A 27,281-nucleotide genomic window follows, 5' to 3' on the forward strand; every position below is an offset into this window, starting at 1 on the left:
CATCAATAACTCACACTGAGACGTAAGGCGAGATATCGGCTTTTATTGACTGGAAGAAGGAACCAGGAGTGAGTGTCCATCATACAATGTCCTGGAGACTGAGGCCGAGCATCAGGCCTCAGATCGCCTTTATACAGGGGCCTGTGGGAGGAGCCACAGGAGCAGTCAGCAGGGGGCGTGTCCACAGGGGCCTGTGGGAGGAGCCACAGGAGCAGTCAGCAGGGGGCGTGTCCACAGGGGCCTGTGGGAGGAGCCACAGGAGCAGTCAGCAGGGGGCGTGTCCACAGGGGCCTGTGGGAGGAGCCACAGGAGCAGTCAGCAGGGGGCGTGTCCACAGGGGCCTGTGGGAGGAGCCACAGGAGCAGTCAGCAGGGGGCGTGTCCAGTTCACCACAAGTGGTCAGCACGGAATGCCCCGCAGTTACTGCAGGACAACGATTGGATGTACCTGGTGCGGTGGTTCCCTGAGCGACAGTCCGGACCATCAGCAGATCTCACCAAGACCTCGCCCGGCCGGCGGTGAGAGGAGCCCTCCCGGTCTGATCCTTGCTGCACACCGGAGCATCACTCCCTCAGCGCGCTGCCCCGAGATTGATGCAGTGGAGATGAGACCGTCTCTCAGCTCTTTGCGGACGGTGAAGAGGACGTGGAGAAAGATGCGAGGGCCTGTGTCACGGCAGCCGAGTGACACTGATCTTCAGGCTGTTCCCCGGACGCTCAGGAAAACGGAGATCACACCGAAGTGTCCATAGACAGGGGTTCCCAACCTGGGGTCCACTGACCCTCGTTAATCGTCTCGGTCCGGGGTATAAAAAAGCCTGGGAGCCCGAGCTGCAGAGGAGTGTAGCCGACTGACACCTTCCAGGCTGCAGGGACGCACTGAAGGGATGGGGCTCCTTTCCCACTGGACGGGAGGAAGCCTCTCTGTTCTTGTCGGAGTGAACCAGCCTGGGCACCACATGAGCGGCAATAGTCTTGTGGGTTTTAATGACTGTGAAAGAACGCCGATATCTGTCGGTGTTTCATTTCGGAAGTTCCGGAAGATCAGTCTGCTCTGCTTTCTGGCCTGTTTGGGTTTGAGCTTAGATAAGGGGCTTTGATGTTCAACTTGGAAATGTTGTGTCAGCCCATCAGGATGGTGGAATCAGGAAGAAGGTTCTAGAGAAGGCCGGGCGGAGAGGTTTTTGTGCGGACACTGGTGTGGGTCGAGGTCCTTATGGCGGGAGCTGGGAGAAGACAGGAGGGAAGGTGACTGAGGATGCCGTCCCCGTTGCACAATGTTGTTCATGGAGTTGAATGGCTTCAGGGAGAAGGGACCTGTGCTCCCGAGGGAGAGTCCGTTTGTTCGAGATGGATTTCGAGAGACATTCGGAAGGTGGTGTGTGGTTTCACACAGACCGCGGGTCCAACGTGTGAGTAAAGACAACTTCAGGATGAGCACCAACTTACGTGCAATTCATGATGGGCCCTTGTGTTTCTTTTCTTTGGGAACTGTTTAGTTGATAAACATTCATAAATATACAGTGGCATGCAAAAGTTTGGGCACCCTGATCAACATTTCTGTTACTGTGAATGGTTAAGTGAGTAGAAAATGAACTGATCTCCAAAAGTCATAAAGTTAAAGATGAAACATTCTTTTCAATATTTAAGCAAGATTAGTGAATTATTTTTGTTTTGTACAATTTTAGAGTGGTAAAAAAGGAAAGGAGCACCATGCAAAAGTTTGGGCACCCCAAGAGATTTGAGCTCTGGGATAACTTTTACCAAGGTCTCAGACCTTAATTAGCTTATTCGGGCTGTAGCTTGTTCACAATCATTATTAGGAAAGGCCAGATGATGCAAATTTCAAACCTTTATAAATACCCTGACTCCTCAAACCTTGTCCCAAAAATCAGTAACCATGGTTTCCTCTAAGCAGCTGCCTAGCACTCTGAAAATTAAAATAAATGATGCCCACAAAGCAGGAGAAGGCTATAAGAAGATAGCAAAGCGTTTTCAGGCAGCCCTTTCCTCAGATCATGGTGTAATTAAGAAATGGCAGTTAACAGGAATGGTGGAGGTCAAGTTGAGGTCTGGAAGACCAGGAAAACTTTCTGAGAGAACTGCTCATAGGATTGCTATAAAGGCAAATCAGAACCCCCGTTTGACTGTGAAAGACCTTCAGGAAGATTTAGCAGACTCTGGAGTGGTATGCACTGTTCTACTGTGCAGCGACACCTGCACAAATGTTGTTCATCCAACATCATCGATGAAGACCTCAAAACCAGTAATGGTGATGTTGTCGAGACTAGCGCTTGATTTGGATTTAAGTGAGGGAGAGTTGTGCAGAGTCAGCCTCACTCTCTCTACCCAATTCCCATCTGGATCCAGTGGCAAGACAAGAGTCGAGACGGCTGGAGATGGGACCAGGCACAGTGGATGACCAGGACATCTTCTGTGTCTTGCCATGTACTACGCATTTCAGAGACCGCCTTCTTGACCGTTGGACCTTCCATTGGTTTCGTCCGCTCAATCTGCCGGAGTCTGTCTTCACATGCTGGGATAGACAACTACCTATCTCACCGAGGGTTTGAGACCCATTGGCTACCCTCACCTGGTTCAGGCGGCTTGTCGAGGCCGTTGCCCGGGGTGTGACCGCTGTCACATGAAAGCAGCTACGGGGAGCCACAGGTGAGAGCTGAGTGCCAGGTGGGGCCCACCGGTGGACAAACCACCTGAAAAGGTCATGACATGTTCCCCCATCAGAGGTGCTACCCCTCCCTGATACCCCATACACCCCAAATATGCACCTGCACAAATATGACCTTTATGGAAGAGTTATCAGAGGAAAACCTTTCCTGCATCCTCACCACAAAATTCAGCATCAGAAGTTTGCAAAGGAACATCTAAACAAGCCTGATGCATTTTAGAAACAAGTCTAGTGGACTGATGAAGTTCAAACAGAACTTTTTGGACGCAATGAGCAAAGGTGTGTTTGGAGAAAAAAGAGTGCAGAATTTCATGAAAACAACACCTCTCCAACTGTTCAGCACAGGGGTGGATCGATCATGCTTTGGGCTTGTGTTGCAGCCCCAGTGGAACGGGGAACATTTCCCTGGTAGAGCGAAGAATGAATTCAATTAAATACCAGCAAATTCTGGAAGCAAACATCACACCGTCTGTAAAGAAGCTAAAGATGAAAAGAGAATGGCTTCTACGACAGGATATTGATCCTAAACACACCTCAGAATCCACAATGAGGTCATCTTTTACTCACTTAGCTATTCACAGTAACAGAAATTTTGACCAAACTTTTGCATGCCACTGTACTTTCCTGAGAATTGCATGCAGTGTATGGTCTGTTATTTGTGCCGCCGGGTGATTGCATGGGAGCAGTAAGTTACAAAGGTCAGGGTTCGGATAGGCAAGACATTCCAACCTCATGGGTTTAGGGGACCAAGTCATATCTACCCTAGAGATACAGAGAGTGGGAGAAGTGTTTTTCTCGCCGCTGAGTCCGGTGGCTGTTTGCGAGGAGCTCCAGACACGCCCAGTGAAGCGGTTTCACCGGCAACAACACAACGTTCATTCCCGAGACCGCAGCGCCCCTGGTGGACAGTCGCGGTACTGCAGCTCCCCGGTGGACATTCCCGAGACCGCAGCGCCCCTGGTGGACATTCCCGAGACCGCAGCGCCCCTGGTGGACAATCCCGGTACCGCAGCGCCCCAGTGGACATTCCCGATGCCGCAGCGCTTCTGGTGGACAATCCCGGTACCGCAGCGCCCCGGTGGACATTCCCGAGACCGCAGCGCCTCTAGTGGGCAACCGCGGTGCTGCAGCTTCCCGGTGGACAATCCCGAGACCGCAGCGCCTCTAGTGGGCAACCGCGGTACCGCAGCGCCCCGGTGGACATGGAGACCGCATTTTATATTTATTTGTATATGACAATCAATTGGCTCGACTCAGCACTGCATCTTTATTGTCTAATTCCTTCACTCTCTGTCTCCCAGGAACGGGTTAAATCTGCGTTAGACTCTCTCACAGAAAAGAAACGCGAGCTCGAGGACGTGGAGCGGCAACAGAAAGAGAAGGTTTCTGCAGTTCGGGTGAGGCTTCCTGAGCAGGATTTCCAATGATATTGTGTAGTTTTGTTTCCTTTAATGCCGAGTAGCAGAATATCGCAGCTCCAGTGACCTGGGTTCGATTCTGACCTCTGGTGCTCTCCGCGTAGAGTTTGCATGTTCTCCTTGAGATCACAGTGGGCCGGCATTGCCAAGAAATCTAGATGAATGTATAATTCGGGGCTGTAATTAACCCTGTGATGGCGGGTGGTCTGTGAATCAGGTGGGAGTTGATGGATCAGTGAGGAAGAGTTGGTTTCAGGGAGACGTGAATGGATGGAATTGAATATCTGAGAAATAGCATAGGGTCAGTGGGCTGAATGGTCTCCTTCCATGTCATAGGGAAATACTTTACAGTCAAATAATAAACTAGCCTCTCCTTTCATTCGACAGGAACAGTCACACAGTGTTCAGTCCCACATCACATCCCAGTTTGATGAACTGCGCCGGATTATCACCGAGAAAGAGCAGCGCGCACTCCGAGATCTCAGGGAAGAGGAGGAGAGGATTCTGAATCCGATGGAGAAAAATCTTCAAAAGATTCAAGAGAATTTAAATTCTATCCGGGAGAAAATGTCAAAGTTACAGGAACAGATGGATCAGCAAGATAATGTGACATTCCTCATGGTGAGAGATTTCAGTTTGGTTCTGTAAAAGTGCACCGACTCAAAATGATGTATTGTAACTCAGTGTGGTATTTACAGATACTATCATTGTAAACAGATTTAAACTGGACAGATGTTTTGACTGTTGTGTTCCCCAAACCGGCCTCCCACAACATCTGTACATCACAGGACAGTCTGCAACCTTCTCGGGAATGAGTTACTCTGATCAGAGCACTGAGCTGGTGATCGTTTCTGTGATTCCCACGAATTATATCCCCGATACTCAGAGTAACACCCAGTTACAGTCACAGGCTGTGAGTGTGTCTGGTGTGGTAGGTGTGAGGGTCACTCTGTCGATCAGTGGGAACTGAGATTGAATTTCACATTGTGACCCACACATCAGATTAAACATCCACAGCGTCTATAAAAAGTATTCATCACCAACCCCTCCCCCAGCTTGGAAGTTTCATTGTTTTTCATGTTTCATTGTCTCAAAGTGAAAACAGATCTCGACATTAATCTAAATTAATTAGAAATATAAAACAAAATAAATTCATCCCCTTGAAGTCAGTATTTAGTAGATGCATCTTTGGCAGCAATTACAACGTTGAGCCAGTGTGGATCGGTCTCTATCAGCTTTGCACATCCGGACACTGCAATCTTTCCCCATTCTTCTTTACAAAACTGCACACGCTCTGTCAGATTGCACGGGGATCGTGAGTGAACAGCCCTTGTCAAATCCAGCCACAGTTCTCAATGGATTGAGGCTGGACGCTGACTTGGCCTCTCCAGGACATTAACTTTGTTCATTTTAAGCCATTCCTGTGTAGCTTTGGCTTTATGTTTGGGGTCATTGTCTTGCTGGAAAACAAATCTTCTCCCACGTCACCGTTCTCTTGCAGAATACATCAGGTTTTCCTCCAGGATTTCCCTGTATTTGGCTGCATTCATTTCAGTCTCTACCTTTACAAGCCTTCTAGGGCCTGCTGCAGTGAAGCACGATGCAGCCACCACCAGGCCCAAAATAGCATGTAGACTAATGGCCAAAATGCTCAATTTTGGTTTCCTCAGACCATAGAACCTTCGTCCTGCTGGTTTCAGTCTCCCGTGTGCCTTCTGGCAAACTCCAGCTGAGAGTTCATGTGAGCTTTTTTCAACAGTGGCTTTCTCTTTGCCACTCTCCCATAAAGCTGTGACGGGTCGACAGTTGCATGAGAGTTTCTCCCATCTCAGCCACTGAAGCTTGTAACTCCTCCAGAGTTGTCACAGGTCTTTTGGAGGCCTCCCTCACGAGTCCCCTTCTTGCGCAGACACCCAGTCTTTGAGGACAGCCTGCTCTCAGCAGACTTACAGCTGTGCCACATCGTGATGATTACTGAAACTGTATTGTAAGGGATATTCAGTGACTTTGAAATTTTCTGTGTCCATCTCCTGACTTGTGCTTTTCAATAACCTTTTTGCGGAGTTGCTTGGAGTGTTCTTTTGTCTTCATGGTGTAGTTTTTGCCGGGATACTGACTCACCAGCAGTTGGAGCTTCCAGATACAGGTGTAATTTTACTGCAATCATTTGAAACACCTTCACTGTACACAGGTCTCTAAAAACAGATCCCCATTGAAACGATTATAATTCTAAAACCAATTGGCTGCACTAGCGATAATTTGCTGTGTTGTATTAAAGGAGGATAAAATCTAATGCAATCAATTATTTTGTATTTTAATTAATTTAGATCATTCTGTCCAGATCTATTTTCAGTTTGACATGAAAGGACCTTTTTTGACGCTGGAGTGTCTTTGTTGGTCAGTGTCAGACAAGCCAAATTAAACCCACTGTGATTCAATGTTGTAAAACGAGTTCACTCAACCTATTCTCATAAGGCATGCTCCCCAATCCAGGCAATATCCTTGTAAATCTCCTCTGCACCCTTTCTATGGTTTCCACATCCTTCCTGTAGTGAGGTGACCAGAACTGAGCACAGTATTCCAAGTGGGGTCTGACCAAGGTCCTGCAACAGTACCTCTCGGCTCCTAAATTCAATTCCACGATTGATGAAGGCCAATACACCATATGCCTTCTTAACCGCAGAGTCAACCTGTGCAGCTGCTTTGAGTGTCCAATGGACTCGGGGCCCCAAGATCCCTCTGATCCTCCACACAGACAAGAGTCTTACAATCAATACTATATTCTGCTAACATATTTGACCGACCAAAATGAGCCACCTCACACTTATCTGGGTTCAACTCCATCTGCCACCTCTCAGCCCAGTTTTGCATCCTATTAATGTCTATATCCAGCTTGCATCAAGCTCATCGTTTTAGAGACTATTGCCCTGTCTTTCTTTTTCAGACATATTCTTCATCGGATTATATCCCATTTTACACAATAGACAGGTCTTTCAACCCTTCTTCTCCTATCAACTTCTCTGCTTCACAAGCAACCTCCCACCTATCACCACAGCTGGCAACAGTGCCCGAACTCCATAAGAACATAAGAATTAGGAGCAGGAGTAGGTCATGTGGACCATCGAGCCTGCTCCACCATTCAATAGGATCATGTCTGATCCTATCGATCATGGACTCATCTCCACCTACCTGCCTTTTCCCCGTGACCCATAATTCTCCAACTATGCCAAACTCTATCCAACTTTGTCATAAATATATTTACCGAGGTGGCCTCCACTGTTTCACTGGGCAGAGAATTCCACACATTCACCACTCTCTGGGAAAAGCAGTTCCTCCTCTTCTCTGTCCTAAATTTGTTCCCCTGAATCTTGAGGCTATGTCCCCTAGTTCTAGTCTCACCTACCAGTGGAAACAACTTTCCTGCCTCTATCCGTTTCATAATTTTATGCTTCTGCAAGATCTCCTCTCATCTTGAATTCCAGTGTTACAGTCCCAGGTGACTCAATCTCTCCTCATAGTCTAACCCCCTCATCTCTGGATCAAGCTGGTGAACCTCCTCTGCACCACCCCCAAAGCCAGTATATCCTTCCTCAAGTAAGGAGACCAGAACTGCACGCAGTACTCCAGGTGTGGTCTCACCAGTACCCCGTACAGTCTCCTCACCAGTATCCTGTACAGTGACCTCACCAGTACCCTGTACAGTCACCTCACCAGTACCCTGTACAGTCTCCTCACCAGTACCCTGTACAGTCTCCTCACCAGTACCCTGTACGGTCTCCTCACCAGTACCCTGTACAGTCTCCTCACCAGTACCCCGTACAGTCTCCTCACCAGTACCCTGTACAGTCTCCTCACCAGTACCCTGTACAGTCTCCTCACCAGTACCCTGTACAGTCTCCTCACCAGTACCCTGTACAGTCTCCTCACCAGTACCCCGTACAGTCTCCTCACCAGTACCATGTACAGTCTCCTCACCAGTACCCCGTACAGTCGCCTCACCAGTACCCTGTACAGTCTCCTCACCAGTACCCTGTACAGTCTCCTCACCAGTACCCTGTACAGTCACCTCACCAGTACCCTGTACAGTCTCCTCACCAGTACCCTGTACAGTCTCCTCACCAGTACCCTGTACGGTCTCCTCACCAGTACCCTGTACAGTCTCCTCACCAGTACCCCGTACAGTCTCCTCACCAGTACCCTATACAGTCGCCTCACCAGTACCCCGTACAGTCTCCTCACCAGTACCCCGTACAGTCTCCTCACCAGTACCCTGTACAGTCTCCTCACCGGTACCCAGTACAGTCGCCTCACCAGTACCCTGTACAGTCTCCTCACCAGTACCCTGTACAGTCTCCTCATCAGTACCCTGTACAGTCTCCTCACCAGTACCCTATACAGTCTCCTCATCAGTACCCTGTACAGTCTCCTCACCAGTACCCTATACAGTCTCCTCACCAGTACCCTGTACAGTCTCCTCACCAGTACCCTATACAGTCTCCTCACCAGTACCCTGTACAGTCTCCTCACCAGTACCCTATACAGTCTCCTCACCAGTACCCCGTACAGTCTCCTCACCAGTACCCTGTACAGTCACCTCACCAGTACCCTGTACAGTCTCCTCACCAGTACCCTGTACAGTCTCCTCACCAGTACCCCGTACAGTGACCTCACCAGTACCCTGTACAGTCACCTCACCAGTACCCTGTACAGTCTCCTCACCAGTACCCTGTACAGTCTCCTCACCAGTACCCCGTACAGTCTCCTCACCAGTACCCTGTACAGTCACCTCAACAGTACCCTGTACAGTCTCCTCACCAGTACCCCGTACAGTCTCCTCACCAGTACCCCGTACAGTCTCCTCACCAGTACCCCGTACAGTGACCTCACCAGTACCCTGTACAGTCTCCTCACCAGTACCCCGTACAGTCTCCTCACCAGTACCCTATACAGTCTCCTCACCAGTACCCCGTACAGTCTCCTCACCAGTACCCCGTACAGAGACCTCACCAGTACCCTGTACAGTCTCCTCACCAGTACCCTGTACAGTGACCTCACCAGTACCCTGTACAGTCACCTCACCAGTACCCTGTACAGTCTCCTCACCAGTACCCTGTACAGTCTCCTCACCAGTACCCTGTACAGTCTCCTCACCAGTACCCTGTACTGTCTCCTCACCAGTACCCCGTACAGTCTCCTCACCAGTACCCTGTACAGAGACCTCACCAGTACCCTGTACAGTCTCCTCACCAGTACCCTGTACAGTCTCCTCACCAGTACCCTGTACTGTCTCCTCACCAGTACCCCGTACAGTCTCCTCACCAGTACCCTGTACAGAGACCTCACCAGTACCCTGTACGGTCTCCTCACCAGTACACTGTACAGTGACCTCGCCAGTACCCTGTACAGTCTCCTCACCAGTACCCTGTACAGTCTCCTCACCAGTACCCCGTATAGTCACCTCACCAGTACCCCGTACAGTCTCCTCACCAGTACCCCGTACAGTCTCCTCACCAGTACCCTGTACAGTCACCTCACCAGTACCCTGTACAGTCTCCTCACCAGTACCCTGTACAGTCTCCTCACCAGTACCCCGTACAGTCTCCTCACCAGTACCCTGTACAGTGACCTCACCAGTACCCTGTACAGTCACCTCACCAGTACCCTGTACAGTCTCCTCACCAGTACCCTGTACAGTCACCTCACCAGTACCCTGTACAGTCTCCTCACCAGTACCCCGTACAGTTGCCTCACCAGTACCCTGTACAGTCTCCTCACCAGTACCCCGTACAGTCTCCTCACCAGTACCCTGTACAGTGACCTCACCAGTACCCTGTACAGTGGCCTCACCAGTACCCCGTACAGTCTCCTCACCAGTACCCTGTACAGTGACCTCACCAGTACCCTGTACAGTGGCCTCACCAGTACCCTGTACAGTCTCCTCACCAGTACCCTGTACAGTGACCTCACCAGTACCCTGTACAGTGGCCTCACCAGTACCCTGTACAGTCTCCTCACCAGTACCCCGTACAGTCTCCTCACCAGTACCCTGTACAGTGACCTCACCAGTACCCTGTACAGTGGCCTCACCAGTACCCTGTACAGTCTCCTCACCAGTACCCTGTACAGTCTCCTCACCAGTACCCTGTACAGTCTCCTCACCAGTACCCCGTACAGTCTCCTCACCAGTACACTGTACAGTCAGCTCACCAGTACCCTGTACAGTCACCTCACCAGTACCCTGTACAGTCTCCTCACCAGTACCCTGTACAGTCTCCTCACCAGTACCCCGTACAGTCTCCTCACCAGTACCCTGTACAGTGACCTCACCAGTACCCTGTACAGTGGCCTCACCAGTACCCTGTACAGTCTCCTCACCAGTACCCTGTACAGTTTCCTCACCAGTACCCCGTACAGTCGCCTCACCAGTACCCTGTACAGTCTCCTCACCGGTACCCTGTACAGTCTCCTCACCAGTACCCTGTACAGTCTCCTCACCAGTACCCTGTACAGTCTCCTCACCAGTACCCTGTACAGTCTCCTCACCAGTACCCTGTACAGTCTCCTCACCAGTACCCTGTACAGTCTCCTCACCAGTACCCTGTACAGTCTCCTCACCAGTACCCTGTACAGTCGCCTCACCAGTACCCCGTACAGTCTCCTCACCAGTACCATGTACAGTCTCCTCACCAGTACCCCGTATAGTCTCCTCACCAGTACCCTGTACAGTCTCCTCACCAGTACCCTGTACAGTCTCCTCACCAGTACCCTGTACAGTGACCTCACCAGTACCCTGTACAGTCTCCTCACCAGTACCCCGTACAGTCACCTCACCAGTACCCCGTACAGTCTCCTCACCAGTACCCTGTACAGTCTCCTCACCAGTACCCTGTACAGTCTCCTCACCAGTACCCTGTACAGTCTCCTCACCAGTACCCTGTACAGTCTCCTCACCAGTACCCTGTACAGTCTCCTCACCAGTACTCTGTACAGAGACCTCACCAGTACCCTGTACAGTGACCTCACCAGTACCCTGTACAGTCTCCTCACCAGTACCCTGTACAGTCTCCTCACCAGTACCCTGTACAGTCTCCTCACCAGTACCCCGTACAGTCTCCTCACCAGTACCCTGTACAGTCTCCTCACCAGTACCCTGTACAGTCTCCTCACCAGTACCCTGTACAGTCTCCTCACCAGTACCCCGTACAGTCTCCTCACCAGTACCCTGTACAGAGACCTCACCAGTACCCTGTACAGTCACCTCACCAGTACCCTGTACAGTCTCCTCACCAGTACCCTGTACAGTCTCCTCACCAGTACCCTGTACGGTCTCCTCACCAGTACCCTGTACAGTCTCCTCACCAGTACCCCGTATAGTCTCCTCACCAGTACCCTGTACAGTCTCCTCACCAGTACCCTGTGCAGTCTCCTCACCAGTACCCTGTGCAGTCTCCTCACCAGTACCCTGTACAGTCTCCTCACCAGTACCCCGTACAGTCTCCTCACCAGTACCCCGTACAGTCTCCTCACCAGTACCCTGTACAGTCACCTCACCAGTACCCTGTACAGTCTCCTCACCAGTACCCTGTACAGTTACCTCACCAGTACCCTGTACAGTCTCCTCACCAGTACCCTGTACAGTCACCTCACCAGTACCCTGTACAGTCTCCTCACCAGTACCCTGTACAGTCTCCTCACCAGTACCCTGTGCAGTCTCCTCACCAGTACCCTGTACAGTCTCCTCACCAGTACCCCGTACAGTCTCCTCACCAGTACCCCGTACAGTCTCCTCACCAGTACCCTGTACAGTCACCTCACCAGTACCCTGTACAGTCTCCTCACCAGTACCCTGTACAGTCTCCTCACCAGTACCCCGTACAGTCGCCTCACCAGTACCCTGTACAGTCGCCTCACCAGTACCCTGTACAGTCTCCTCACCAGTACCCTGTACAGTCTCCTCACCAGTACCCTGTACAGTCGCCTCACCAGTACCCTGTACAGTCGCCTCACCAGTACCCTGTACAGTCACCTCACCAGTACCCTGTACAGTCTCCTCACCAGTACCCTGTACAGTCTCCTCACCAGTACCCCGTACAGTCTCCTCACCAGTACCCCGTACAGTCTCCTCACCAGTACCCTGTACAGTCACCTCACCAGTACCCTGTACAGTCTCCTCACCGGTACCCTGTACAGTCTCCTCACCAGTACCCGTACAGTCACCTCACCAGTACCCTGTACAGTCTCCTCACCAGTACCCTGTACAGTCTCCTCACCAGTACCCCGTACAGTCTCCTCACCAGTACCCCGTACAGTCTCCTCACCGGTACCCTGTACAGTCTCCTCACCAGTACCCTGTACAGTCTCCTCACCAGTACCCTGTACAGTCTCCTCACCAGTACCCTATACAGTCTCCTCACCAGTACCCTGTACAGTCACCTCACCAGTACCCTGTACAGTCTCCTCACCAGTACCCTGTACAGTCTCCTCACCAGTACCCTGTACAGTCACCACTCCAGTACCCTGTACAGTCTCCTCACCAGTACCCTGTACAGTCTCCTCACCAGTACCCTGTACAGTCTCCTCACCAGTACCCTGTACAGTCTCCTCACCAGTACCCTGTACAGTCTCCTCACCAGTACCCTGTACAGTCTCCTCACCAGTACCCTGTACACTCCTCACCAGTACCCCGTACAGTCTCCTCACCAGTACCCTGTACAGTCTCCTCACCAGTACCCTGTACAGTCTCCTCACCAGTACCCTGTACAGTCTTCCTCACCAGTACCCCGTACAGTCTCCTCACCAGTACCCTGTACAGTCTCCTCACCAGTACCCTGTACAGTCTCCTCACCAGTACCCTGTACAGTCTCCTCACCAGTACCCTGTACAGTCTCCTCACCAGTACCCTGTACAGTCTCCTCACCAGTACCCTGTACACTCCTCACCAGTACCCGTACAGTCTCCTCACAGTCCCTACCCTGTACAGTCTCCTCACCAGTACCCTGTACAGTCACCTCACCAGTACCCCGTAAAGTCGCCTCACGAATACCCTGTACAGTCTCCTCACCAGTACCCTGTACAGTCACCTCACCAGTACCCTGTACAGTCACCTCACCAGTACCCTGTACAGTCTCCTCACCAGTACCCTATACAGTCTCCTCACCAGTACCCCGTACAGTCTCCTCACCAGTACCCTGTACAGTCTCCTCACCAGTACCCTGTACAGTCTCCTCACCAGTACCCTGTACACTCCTCACCAGTACCCCGTACAGTCTCCTCACCAGTACCCTGTACAGTCTCCTCACCAGTACCCTGTACACTCCTCACCAGTACCCCGTACAGTCTCCTCACCAGTACCCTGTACAGTCTCCTCACCAGTACCCCGTACAGTCTCCTCACCAGTACCCTGTACAGTCTCCTCACCAGTACCCTGTACAGTCTCCTCACCAGTACCCTGTACAGTCTCCTCACCAGTACCCTGTACAGTCGCCTCACCAGTACCCTGTACAGTCTCCTCACCAGTACCCTGTACAGTCTCCTCACCAGTACCCTGTACAGTCTCCTCACCAGTACCCTGTACAGTCTCCTCACCAGTACCCTGTACAGTCTCCTCACCAGTACCCTGTACAGTCACCTCACCAGTACCCCGTACAGTCTCCTCACCAGTACCCTGTACAGTCTCCTCACCAGTACCCCGTACAGTCACCTCACCAGTACCCCGTACAGTCTCCTCACCAGTACCCCGTACAGTCTCCTCACCAGTACCCTGTACAGTCTCCTCACCAGTACCCTGTACAGTGACCTCACCAGTACCCCGTACAGTCTCCTCACCAGTACCCTGTACAGTCTCCTCACCAGTACCCCGTACAGTCTCCTCACCAGTACCCCGTACAGTCTCCTCACCAGTACCCTGTACAGTGACCTCACCAGTACCCCGTACAGTCTCCTCACCAGTACCCTGTACAGTCTCCTCACCAGTACCCCGTACAGTCTCCTCACCAGTACCCTGTACAGTCTCCTCACCAGTACCCTGTACAGTCTCCTCACCAGTACCCTGTACAGTCACCTCACCAGTACCCCGTACAGTCTCCTCACCAGTACCCTGTACAGTCTCCTCACCAGTACCCCGTACAGTCTCCTCACCAGTACCCCGTACAGTGACCTCACCAGTACCCCGTACAGTGACCTCACCAGTACCCTGTACAGTCTCCTCACCAGTACCCTGTACAGTCTCCTCACCAGTACCCCGTATAGTCTCCTCACCAGTACCCTGTACAGTCTCCTCACCAGTACCCCGTACAGTCTCCTCACCAGTACCCTGTACAGTCACCTCACCAGTACCCCGTACAGTCTCCTCACCAGTACCCCGTACAGTCTCCTCACCAGTACCCTGTACAGTGACCTCACCAGTACCCCGTACAGTCACCTCACCAGTACCCCGTACAGTCACCTCACCAGTACCCCGTACAGTCTCCTCACCAGTACCCCGTACGGTCTCCTCACCAGTACCCCGTACAGTGACCTCACCAGTACCCCGTACAGTGACCTCACCAGTACCCTGTACAGTCTCCTCACCAGTACCCTGTACAGTCTCCTCACCAGTACCCTGTACAGTCGCCTCACCAGTACCCTGTACAGTCTCCTCACCAGTACACTGTACAGTCTCCTCACCAGTACCCTGTACAGTCTCCTCACCAGTACCCTGTACAGTCTCCTCACCAGTACCCTGTACAGTCTCCTCAGCAGTACCCTGTACAGTCTCCTCACCAGTACCCTGTGCAGTCTCCTCACCAGTACCCTGTACGGTCTCCTCACCAGTACCCCGTACAGTCTCCTCACCAGTACCCCGTACAGTCTCCTCACCAGTACCCTGTACGGTCTCCTCACCAGTACCCTGTACAGTCTCCTCACCAGTACCCTGTACAGTCTCCTCACCAGTACCCTGTACAGTGGCCTCATCAGTACCCTGTACAGTCTCCTCACCAGTACCCTGTGCAGTCTCCTCACCAGTACCCTGTACGGTCTCCTCACCAGTACCCTGTACAGTCTCCTCACCAGTACCCTGTGCAGTCTCCTCACCAGTACCCTGTACAGTCGCCTCACCAGTACCCTGTACAGTCTCCTCACCAGTACCCTGTACAGTCACCTCACCAGTACCCCGTACAGTCTCCTCACCAGTACCCCGTACAGTCTCCTCACCAGTACCCTGTACAGTCTCCTCACCAGTACCCTGTACAGTCTCCTCACCAGTACCCCGTACAGTCTCCTCACCAGTACCCTGTACAGTCTCCTCACCAGTACCCTGTACAGTGACCTCACCAGTACCCTGTACAGTCTCCTCACCAGTACCCCGTACAGTCTCCTCACCAGTACCCTGTACAGTCTCCTCACCAGTACCCTGTACAGTCTCCTCACCAGTACCCTGTACAGTCTCCTCACCAGTACCCCGTACAGTCTCCTCACCAGTACCCTGTACAGTCTCCTCACCAGTACCCTGTACAGTCTCCTCACCAGTACCCCGTACAGTCACCTCACCAGTACCCTGTACAGTCACCTCATCAGTACCCTGTACAGTCTCCTCACCAGTACCACGTACAGTCTCCTCACCAGTACCCTGTACAGTCTCCTCACCGGTACCCTGTACAGTCTCCTCACCGGTACCCTGTACAGTCTCCTCACCAGTACCCTGTACAGTGACCTCACCAGTACCCTGTACAGTCTCCTCACCAGTACCCCGTACAGTCTCCTCACCAGTACCCTGTACAGTCTCCTCACCAGTACCCTGTACAGTCTCCTCACCAGTACCCTGTACAGTCTCCTCACCAGTACCCTGTACAGTCTCCTCACCAGTACCCTGTACAGTCTCCTCACCAGTACCCTGTACAGTCACCTGACCAGTACCCTGTACAGTCTCCTCACCAGTACCCCGTACAGCTACCTCACCAGTACCCCGTATAGTCTCCTCACCAGTACCCTGTACAGTCTCCTCACCAGTACCCCGTACAGTCTCCTCACCAGTACCCTGTACAGTCACCTCACCAGTACCCCGTACAGTCTCCTCACCAGTACCCCGTACAGTCTCCTCACCAGTACCCCGTACAGTCTCCTCACCAGTACCCTGTACAGTCACCTCACCAGTACCCCGTACAGTCTCCTCACCAGTACCCCGTACAGTCTCCTCACCAGTACCCTGTACAGTCTCCTCACCGGTACCCTGTACAGTCTCCTCACCAGTACCCTGTACAGTCTCCTCACCAGTACCCCGTACAGTGACCTCACCAGTACCCTGTACAGTCTCCTCACCAGTACCCTGTACAGTCTCCTCACCAGTACCCTGTACAGTGACCTCCAGTACCCTGTACAGTCTCCTCACCAGTACCCTGTACAGTCTCCTCACCAGTACCCTGTACAGTCGCCTCACCAGTACCCTGTACAGTCTCCTCACCAGTACCCTGTACAGTCTCCTCACCAGTACCCTGTACAGTCTCCTCACCAGTACCCTGTACAGTCTCCTCACCAGTACCCTGTACAGTCTCCTCACCAGTACCCTGTACAGTCTCCTCACCAGTACCCTGTACAGTCTCCTCACCAGTACCCTGTACAGTCCCCTCACCAGTACCCTGTACAGTCTCCTCACCAGTACCCTGTACAGTGACCTCACCAGTACCCTGTACAGTCTCCTCACCAGTACCCCGTACAGTCGCCTCACCAGTACCACGTACAGTCTCCTCACCAGTACCCTGTACAGTCTCCTCACCAGTACCCCGTACAGTCACCTCACCAGTACCCTGTACAGTCTCCTCACCAGTACCCCGTACAGTCTCCTCACCAGTACCCTGTACAGTCTCCTCACCAGTACCCCGTACAGTCTCCTCACCAGTACCCCGTACAGTCACCTCACCAGTACCCCGTACAGTCTCCTCACCAGTACTCTGTACAGTCTCCTCACCAGTACCCTGTACAGTCTCCTCACCAGTACCCCGTACAGTCTCCTCACCAGTACCCTGTACAGTCTCCTCACCAGTACCCCGTACAGTCTCCTCACCAGTACCCCGTACAGTCTCCTCACCAGTACCCCGTACAGTCTCCTCACCAGTACCCTGTACAGTCTCCTCACCAGTACCCTGTACAGTCTCCTCACCAGTACCCTGTACAGTCTCCTCACCAGTACCCCGTACAGTCTCCTCACCAGTACCCCGTACAGTCTCCTCACCAGTACCCTGTACAGTCTCCTCACCAGTACCCTGTACAGTCTCCTCACCAGTACCCAGTACAGTCTCCTCACCAGTACCCTGTACAGTCACCTCACCAGTACCCTGTACAGTCTCCTCACCAGTACCCTGTACAGTCTCCTCACCAGTACCCCGTACAGTCTCCTCACCAGTACCCTGTACAGTCTCCTCACCAGTACCCTGTACAGTGACCTCACCAGTACCCTGTACAGTGACCTCACCAGTACCCTGTACAGTCGCCTCACCAGTACCCTGTACAGTTTCCTCACCAGTACCCCGTACAGTCTCCTCACCAGTACCCTGTACAGTCTCCTCACCAGTACCCTGTACAGTCGCCTCACCAGTACCCCGTACAGTCGCCTCACCAGTACCCGGTACAGTCTCCTCACCAGTACCCTGTACAGTCGCCTCACCAGTACCCTGTACAGTCTCCTCACCAGTACCCCGTACAGTCGCCTCACCAGTACCCTATACAGTCTCCTCACCAGTACCCTGTACAGTCTCCTCACCAGTACCCTATACAGTCACCTCACCAGTACCCTGTACAGTCTCCTCACCAGTACCCCGTACAGTCTCCTCACCAGTACCCTATACAGTCTCCTCACCAGTACCCTGTACAGTCTCCTCACCAGTACCCTATACAGTCACCTCACCAGTACCCTGTACAGTCTCCTCACCAGTACCCCGTACAGTCTCCTCACCAGTACCCTGTACAGTCTCCTCACCAGTACCCTGTACAGTCTCCTCACCAGTACCCTGTACAGTCCCCTCACCAGTACCCTGTACAGTCTCCTCACCAGTACCCTGTACAGTCTCCTCACCAGTACCCCGTACAGTCTCCTCACCAGTACCCTGTACAGTCTCCTCACCAGTACCCCGTACAGTCTCCTCACCAGTACCCTGTACAGTCTCCTCACCAGTACCCCGTACAGTCTCCTCACCAGTACCCCGTACAGTCACCTCACCAGTACCCCGTACAGTCACCTCACCAGTATCCTGTACAGTCTCCTCACCAGTACCCTGTACAGTCTCCTCACCAGTACCCTGTACAGTGACCTCACCAGTACCCTGTACAGTCTCCTCACCAGTACCCCGTACAGTCTCCTCACCAGTACCCTGTACAGTCTCCTCACCAGTACCCTGTACAGTCTCCTCACCAGTACCCTGTACAGTCACCTCACCAGTACCCTGTACAGTCTCCTCACCAGTACCCCGTACAGTCACCTCACCAGTACCCCGTACAGTCTCCTCACCAGTACCCCGTACAGTCACCTCACCAGTACCCTGTACAGTCTCCTCACCAGTACCCTGTACAGTGACCTCACCAGTACCCTGTACAGTCTCCTCACCAGTACCCTGTACAGTCTCCTCACCAGTACCCCGTACAGTCACCTCACCAGTACCCTGTACAGTCTCCTCACCAGTACCCTGTACAGTCTCCTCACCAGTACCCTGTACAGTCTCCTCACCAGTACACTGTACAGTCAGCTCACCAGTACCCCGTACAGCTACCTCACCAGTACCCTGTACAGTCTCCTCACCAGTACCCTGTACAGTCTCCTCACCAGTACCCTGTACAGTCTCCTCACCAGTACCCCGTACAGTCTCCTCACCAGTACCCTGTACAGTCTCCTCACCAGTACCCTGTACAGTCTCCTCACCAGTACCCCGTACAGTCTCCTCACCAGTACCCTGTACAGTCTCCTCACCAGTACCCCGTACAGTCTCCTCACCAGTACCCTGTACAGTCTCCTCACCAGTACCCTGTACAGTGACCTCACCAGTACCCTGTACAGTCAGCTCACCAGTACCCTGTACAGTGACCTCACCAGTACCCCGTACAGTCGCCTCACCAGTACCCCGTACAGTCTCCTCACCAGTACCCTGTACAGTCTCCTCACCAGTACACTGTACAGTCACCTCACCAGTACCCTGTACAGTCTCCTCACCAGTACCCTGTACAGTCTCCTCACCAGTACCCTGTACAGTCACCTCACCAGTACCCCGTACAGTCACCTCACCAGTACCCTGTACAGTGACCTCACCAGTACCCCGTACAGTCTCCTCACCAGTACCCTGTACAGTCTCCTCACCAGTACCCTGTACAGTCTCCTCACCAGTACCCTGTACAGTCTCCTCACCAGTACCCTGTACAGTCTCCTCACCAGTACCCCGTACAGTCTCCTCACCAGTACCCTGTACAGTCTCCTCACCAGTACCCTGTACAGTCTCCTCACCAGTACCCCGTACAGTCTCCTCACCAGTACCCCGTACAGTCTCCTCACCAGTACCCTGTACAGTGACCTCACCAGTACCCTGTACAGTGACCTCACCAGTACCCCGTACAGTGACCTCACCAGTACCCCGTACAGTCTCCTCACCAGTACCCCGTACAGTCACCTCACCAGTACCCCGTACAGTCACCTCACCAGTACCCCGTACAGTCTCCTCACCAGTACACTGTACAGTCAGCTCACCAGTACCCCGTACAGCTACCTCACCAGTACCCTGTACAGTCTCCTCACCAGTACCCTGTACAGTCTCCTCACCAGTACCCTGTACAGTCGCCTCACCAGTACCCTGTACAGTCTCCTCACCAGTACCCTGTACAGCTACCTCACCAGTACCCTGTACAGTCTCCTCACCAGTACCCTGTACAGTGACCTCACCAGTACCCCGTACAGTCTCCTCACCAGTACCCCGTACAGTCTCCTCACCAGTACCCTGTACAGTCTCCTCACCAGTACCCTGTACAGTCTCCTCACCAGTACCCTGTACAGTCGCCTCACCAGTACCCTGTACAGTCGCCTCACCAGTACCCTGTACAGTCGCCTCACCAGTACCCCGTACAGTCGCCTCACCAGTACCCCGTACAGTCTCCTCACCAGTACCCCGTACAGTCTCCTCACCAGTACCCTGTACAGTCTCCTCACCAGTACCCTGTACAGTCTCCTCACCAGTACCCTGTACAGTCTCCTCACCAGTACCCTGTACAGTCTCCTCACCAGTACCCCGTACAGTGACCTCACCAGTACCCCGTACAGTGACCTCACCAGTACCCTGTACAGTCCCCTCACCAGTACCCTGTACAGTCTCCTCACCAGTACCCTGTACAGTCTCCTCACCAGTACCCCGTACAGTGACCTCACCAGTACCCTGTACAGTCCCCTCACCAGTACCCTGTACAGTCTCCTCACCAGTACCCTGTACAGTCTCCTCACCAGTACCCTGTACAGTCTCCTCACCAGTACCCTGTACAGTCTCCTCACCAGTACCCCGTACAGTGACCTCACCAGTACCCTGTACAGTCTCCTCACCAGTACCCTGTACAGTCTCCTCACCAGTACCCCGTACAGTGACCTCACCAGTACCCTGTACAGTCTCCTCACCAGTACCCCGTACAGTGACCTCACCAGTACCCTGTACAGTCTCCTCACCAGTACCCTGTACAGTCTCCTCACCAGTACCCTGTACAGTCTCCTCACCAGTACCCTGTACAGTCGCCTCACCAGTACCCTGTACAGAGACCTCACCAGTACCCTGTACAGTCTCCTCACCAGTACCCCGTACAGTCTCCTCACCATTACCCTGTACAGTCTCCACACCAGTACCCCGTACAGTCACCTCACCAGTACCCCGTACAGTCTCCTCACCAGTACCCTGTACAGTCTCCTCACCAGTACCCTGTACAGTCTCCTCACCAGTACCCTGTACAGTCTCCTCACCAGTACCCTGTACAGTCTCCTCACCAGTACCCTGTACAGTCTCCTCACCAGTACCCTGTACAGTCTCCACACCAGTACCCTGTACAGTCTCCTCACCAGTACCCTGTACAGTCTCCTCACCAGTACCCTGTACAGTCTCCTCACCAGTACCCTATACAGTCGCCTCACCAGTACCCTGTACAGTCTCCTCACCAGTACCCCGTACAGTCTCCTCACCAGTACCCTATACAGTCTCCTCACCAGTACCCTGTACAGTCTCCTCACCAGTACCCTATACAGTCACCTCACCAGTACCCTGTACAGTCTCCTCACCAGTACCCCGTACAGTCTCCTCACCAGTACCCTGTACAGTCTCCTCACCAGTACCCTGTACAGTCTCCTCACCAGTACCCTGTACAGTCCCCTCACCAGTACCCTGTACAGTCTCCTCACCAGTACCCTGTACAGTCTCCTCACCAGTACCCTGTACAGTCTCCTCACCAGTACCCTGTACAGTCTCCTCACCAGTACCCCGTACAGTCTCCTCACCGGTACCCTGTACAGTCTCCTCACCAGTACCCTGTACAGTCGCCTCACCAGTACCCTGTACAGTCTCCTCACCAGTACCCTGTACAGTCTCCTCACCAGTACCCCGTACAGTCTCCTCACCAGTACCCCGTACAGTCTCCTCACCAGTACCCTGTACAGTCTCCTCACCAGTACCCTGTACAGTCTCCTCACCAGTACCCCGTACAGTCTCCTCACCAGTACCCCGTACAGTCTCCTCACCAGTACCCTGTACAGTCTCCTCACCAGTACCCTGTACAGTCTCCTCACCAGTACCCCGTACAGTCTCCTCACCAGTACCCTGTACAGTCTCCTCACCAGTACCCCGTACAGTCTCCTCACCAGTACCCCGTACAGTCACCTCACCAGTACCCCGTACAGTCACCTCACCAGTATCCTGTACAGTCTCCTCACCAGTACCCTGTACAGTGACCTCACCAGTACCCTGTACAGTCTCCTCACCAGTACCCCGTACAGTCTCCTCACCAGTACCCTGTACAGTCTCCTCACCAGTACCCTGTACAGTCTCCTCACCAGTACCCTGTACAGTCACCTCACCAGTACCCTGTACAGTCTCCTCACCAGTACCCCGTACAGTCACCTCACCAGTACCCCGTACAGTCTCCTCACCAGTACACTGTACAGTCAGCTCACCAGTACCCCGTACAGCTACCTCACCAGTACCCTGTACAGTCTCCTCACCAGTACCCTGTACAGTCTCCTCACCAGTACCCCGTACAGTCTCCTCACCAGTACCCTGTACAGTCTCCTCACCAGTACCCCGTACAGTCTCCTCACCAGTACCCTGTACAGTCTCCTCACCAGTACCCCGTACAGTCTCCTCACCAGTACCCTGTACAGTCTCCTCACCAGTACCCTGTACAGTCTCCTCACCAGTACCCCGTACAGTCTCCTCACCAGTACCCTGTACAGTCTCCTCACCAGTACCCTGTACAGTGACCTCACCAGTACCCTGTACAGTCAGCTCACCAGTACCCTGTACAGTGACCTCACCAGTACCCCGTACAGTCGCCTCACCAGTACCCCGTACAGTCTCCTCACCAGTACCCTGTACAGTCTCCTCACCAGTACACTGTACAGTCACCTCACCAGTACCCTGTACAGTCTCCTCACCAGTACCCTGTACAGTCTCCTCACCAGTACCCTGTACAGTCACCTCACCAGTACCCCGTACAGTCACCTCACCAGTACCCTGTACAGTGACCTCACCAGTACCCCGTACAGTCTCCTCACCAGTACCCTGTACAGTCTCCTCACCAGTACCCTGTACAGTCTCCTCACCAGTACCCTGTACAGTCTCCTCACCAGTACCCCGTACAGTCTCCTCACCAGTACCCTGTACAGTCTCCTCACCAGTACCCTGTACAGTCTCCTCACCAGTACCCCGTACAGTCTCCTCACCAGTACCCCGTACAGTCTCCTCACCAGTACCCTGTACAGTGACCTCACCAGTACCCTGTACAGTGACCTCACCAGTACCCCGTACAGTGACCTCACCAGTACCCCGTACAGTCTCCTCACCAGTACCCCGTACAGTCACCTCACCAGTACCCCGTACAGTCACCTCACCAGTACCCCGTACAGTCTCCTCACCAGTACACTGTACAGTCAGCTCACCAGTACCCCGTACAGCTACCTCACCAGTACCCTGTACAGTCTCCTCACCAGTACCCTGTACAGTCTCCTCACCAGTACCCTGTACAGTCGCCTCACCAGTACCCTGTACAGTCTCCTCACCAGTACCCTGTACAGCTACCTCACCAGTACCCTGTACAGTCTCCTCACCAGTACCCTGTACAGTGACCTCACCAGTACCCCGTACAGTCTCCTCACCAGTACCCCGTACAGTCTCCTCACCAGTACCCTGTACAGTCTCCTCACCAGTACCCTGTACAGTCTCCTCACCAGTACCCTGTACAGTCGCCTCACCAGTACCCTGTACAGTCGCCTCACCAGTACCCTGTACAGTCGCCTCACCAGTACCCCGTACAGTCGCCTCACCAGTACCCCGTACAGTCTCCTCACCAGTACCCCGTACAGTCTCCTCACCAGTACCCTGTACAGTCTCCTCACCAGTACCCCGTACAGTCTCCTCACCAGTACCCCGTACAGTCTCCTCACCGGTACCCCGTACAGTCTCCTCACCGGTACCCCGTACAGTCTCCTCACCGGTACCCTGTACAGTGACCTCACCAGTACCCTGTACAGTGACCTCACCAGTACCCTGTACAGTGACCTCACCAGTACCCCGTACAGTGACCTCACCAGTACCCCGTACAGTCACCTCACCAGTACCCAGTACAGTCTCCTCACCGGTACCCTGTACAGTCTCCTCACCAGTACCCCGTACAGTCTCCTCACCAGTACCCCGTACAGTCTCCTCACCAGTACCCGGTACAGTCGACTCACCAGTACCCTGTACAGTCTCCTCACCAGTACCCTGTACAGTCTCCTCACCAGTACCCCGTACAGTGACCTCACCAGTACCCCGTACAGTCTCCTCACCAGTACCCATTACAGTCTCCTCACCAGTACCCTGTACAGTCGACTCACCAGTACCCTGTACAGTCGACTCACCAGTACCCTGTACAGTCTCCTCACCAGTACCCTGTACAGTCTCCTCACCAGTACCCCGTACAGTCTCCTCACCAGTACACTGTACAGTCTCCTCACCAGTACCCTGTACAGTCTCCTCACCAGTACCCCGTACAGTCTCCTCACCAGTACCCCGTACAGTGACCTCACCAGTACCCTGTACAGTCTCCTCACCAGTACCCTGTACGGTCTCCTCACCAGTACCCTGTACAGTCTCCTCACCAGTACCCTGTACAGTCGCTTCACCAGTACCCTGTACAGTCTCCTCACCAGTACCCTGTACAGTCTCCTCACCAGTACCCCGTACAGTGACCTCACCAGTACCCTGTACAGTCTCCTCACCAGTACCCCGTACAGTCTCCTCACCAGTACCCCGTACAGTGACCTCACCAGTACCCTGTGCAGTCTCCTCACCAGTACCCTGTACAGTCTCCTCACCAGTACCCGGTACAGTCTCCTCACCAGTACCCTGTACAGTCTCCTCACCAGTACCCTGTACAGTCTCCTCACCAGTACCCTGTACAGTCACCTCACCAGTACCCTGTACAGTCTCCTCACCAGTACCCTGTACAGTCTCCTCACCAGTACCCTTTACAGTCGCCTCACCAGTACCCCGTACAGTCTCCTCACCAGTACCCTGTACAGTCACCTCACCAGTACCCTGTACAGTCTCCTCACCAGTACCCTGTACAGTCTCCTCACCAGTACCCCGTACAGTGACCTCACCAGTACCCCGTACAGTCTCCTCACCAGTACCCTGTACAGTGACCTCACCAGTACCCCGTACAGTGACCTCACCAGTACCCTGTACAGTCTCCTCACCAGTACCCTGTACAGTCACCTCACCAGTACCCCGTACAGTCTCCTCACCAGTACCCTGTACAGTCTCCTCACCAGTACCCTGTACAGTCTCCTCACCAGTACCCTGTACAGTCTCCTCACCAGTACCCTGTACAGTCTCCTCACCAGTACCCTGTACAGTCTCCTCACGAGTACCCTGTACAGTCTCCTCACCAGTACCCTGTACAGTCTCCTCACCAGTACCCTGTACAGTCACCTCACCAGTACCCTGTACAGTCTCCTCACCAGTACCCTGTACAGTCACCTCACCAGTACCCTGTACAGTCTCCTCACCAGTACCCCGTACAGTTACCTCACCAGTACCCTGTACAGTCGCCTCACCAGTACCCTGTACAGTCGCCTCACCAGTGCCCTGCACAGTCTCCTCACCAGTACCCTGTACAGTCTCCTCACCAGTACCCTGTACAGTCTCCTCACCAGTACCCCGTACAGTCACCTCACCAGTACCCTGTACAGTCTCCTCACCAGTACCCTATACAGTCACCTCACCTGTACCCTGTACAGTCTCCTCACCAGTACCCTGTACAGTCTCCTCACCAGTACCCTGTACAGTCACCTCACCAGTACCCTATACAGTCACCTCACCTGTACCCTGTACAGTCGCCTCACCAGTACCCTGTACAGTCTCCTCACCAGTACCCTGTACAGTCACCTCACCAGTACCCTCTACAGTCACCTCACCTGTACCCTGTACAGTCGCCTCACCAGTACCCTGTACAGTCGCCTCACCAGTGCCCTGCACAGTCGCCTCACCAGTACCCTGTACAGTCTCCTCACCAGTACCCTGTACAGTCACCTCACCAGTACCCCGTACAGTCACCTCACCAGTACCCTGTACAGTCTCCTCACCAGTACCCTGTACAGTGACCTCACCAGTACCCTGTACAGTCACCTCACCAGTACCCTGTACAGTCGCCTCACCAGTACCCCGTACAGTCACCTCACCAGTACCCCGTACAGTCACCTCACCAGTACCCTGTACAGTCTCCTCACCGGTACACTGTACAGTCTCCTCACCAGTACCCTGTACAGTCACCTCACCAGTACCCTGTACAGTCTCCTCACCAGTACCCTGTACAGTCTCCTCACCAGTACCCCGTACAGTCTCCTCACCAGTACCCCGTACAGTCTCCTCACCAGTACCCTGTACAGTCTCCTCACCAGTACCCCGTACAGTCTCCTCACCAGTACCCTGTACAGTCGCCTCACCAGTACCCTGTACAGTCTCCTCACCAGTACCCTGTACAGTGACCTCACCAGTACCCTGTACAGTCTCCTCAACAGTACCCTGTACAGTCTCCTCACCAGTACCCTGTACAGTGACCTCACCAGTACCCTGTACAGTCTCCTCAACAGTACCCTGTACAGTCTCCTCACCAGTACCCTGTACAGTGACCTCACCAGTACCCTGTACAGTGACCTCACCAGTACCCTGTACAGTCTCCTCACCAGTACCCTGTACAGTCACCTCACCAGTACCCCGTACAGTCTCCTCACCAGTACCCCGTACAGTCTCCTCACCAGTACCCTGTACAGTGACCTCACCAGTACCCCGTACAGTCGCCTCACCAGTACCCTGTACAGTCTCCTCACCAGTACCCTGTACAGTCTCCTCACCAGTACCCTGTACAGTCTCCTCACCAGTACCCCGTACAGTCTCCTCACCAGTACCCCGTACAGTCTCCTCACCAGTACCCTGTACAGTCTCCTCACCAGTACCCTGTACAGTCTCCTCACCAGTACCCTTTACAGTCACCTCACCAGTACCCTGTACAGTCACCTCACCAGTACCCTATACAGTCTCCTCACCAGTACCCTGTACAGTCTCCTCACCAGTACCCTTTACAGTCACCTCACCAGTACCCCGTACAGTCTCCTCACCAGTACCCTGTACAGTCTCCTCACCGGTACCCTGTACAGTGACCTCACCAGTACCCTGTACAGTCTCCTCACCAGTACCCTGTACAGTCGCCTCACCAGTACCCTGTACAGTCTCCTCACCAGTACCCTGTACAGTCTCCTCACCAGTACCCCGTACAGTTACCTCACCAGTACCCTGTACAGTCGCCTCACCAGTACCCTGTACAGTCTCCTCACCAGTACCCTGTACAGTCGCCTCACCAGTACCCCGTACAGTCTCCTCACCAGTACCCTGTACAGTCTCCTCACCAGTACCCTGTACAGTCTCCTCACCAGTACCC

At 53.5% G+C, this 27,281-nt stretch overlaps 1 protein-coding gene across 2 annotated transcripts in view; it reads left to right on the forward strand.

Annotated features, from left to right (window-relative positions):
- Positions 1 to 411: 411 nt before the first annotated feature.
- Positions 412 to 27,281, forward strand: part of LOC132390253 (zinc-binding protein A33-like) — a 61,084-nt gene continuing 34,214 nt past the window's right edge. For both annotated transcript variants that reach the window (XM_059962862.1, XM_059962861.1), the window contains exons 1-3: positions 412 to 1,411; positions 3,990 to 4,085; positions 4,494 to 4,727. In XM_059962862.1, the coding sequence (XP_059818845.1) occupies positions 1,277 to 1,411; positions 3,990 to 4,085; positions 4,494 to 4,727 (465 nt within the window). In that variant the 5' untranslated portion in view covers positions 412 to 1,276. The remainder of the gene's footprint in view (positions 1,412 to 3,989; positions 4,086 to 4,493; positions 4,728 to 27,281) is intronic.

This window comes from Hypanus sabinus, unplaced genomic scaffold (genome assembly GCF_030144855.1).
Source record: "Hypanus sabinus isolate sHypSab1 unplaced genomic scaffold, sHypSab1.hap1 scaffold_820, whole genome shotgun sequence".
In the NCBI taxonomy this organism is placed as follows: Eukaryota; Metazoa; Chordata; class Chondrichthyes; order Myliobatiformes; family Dasyatidae; genus Hypanus; species Hypanus sabinus.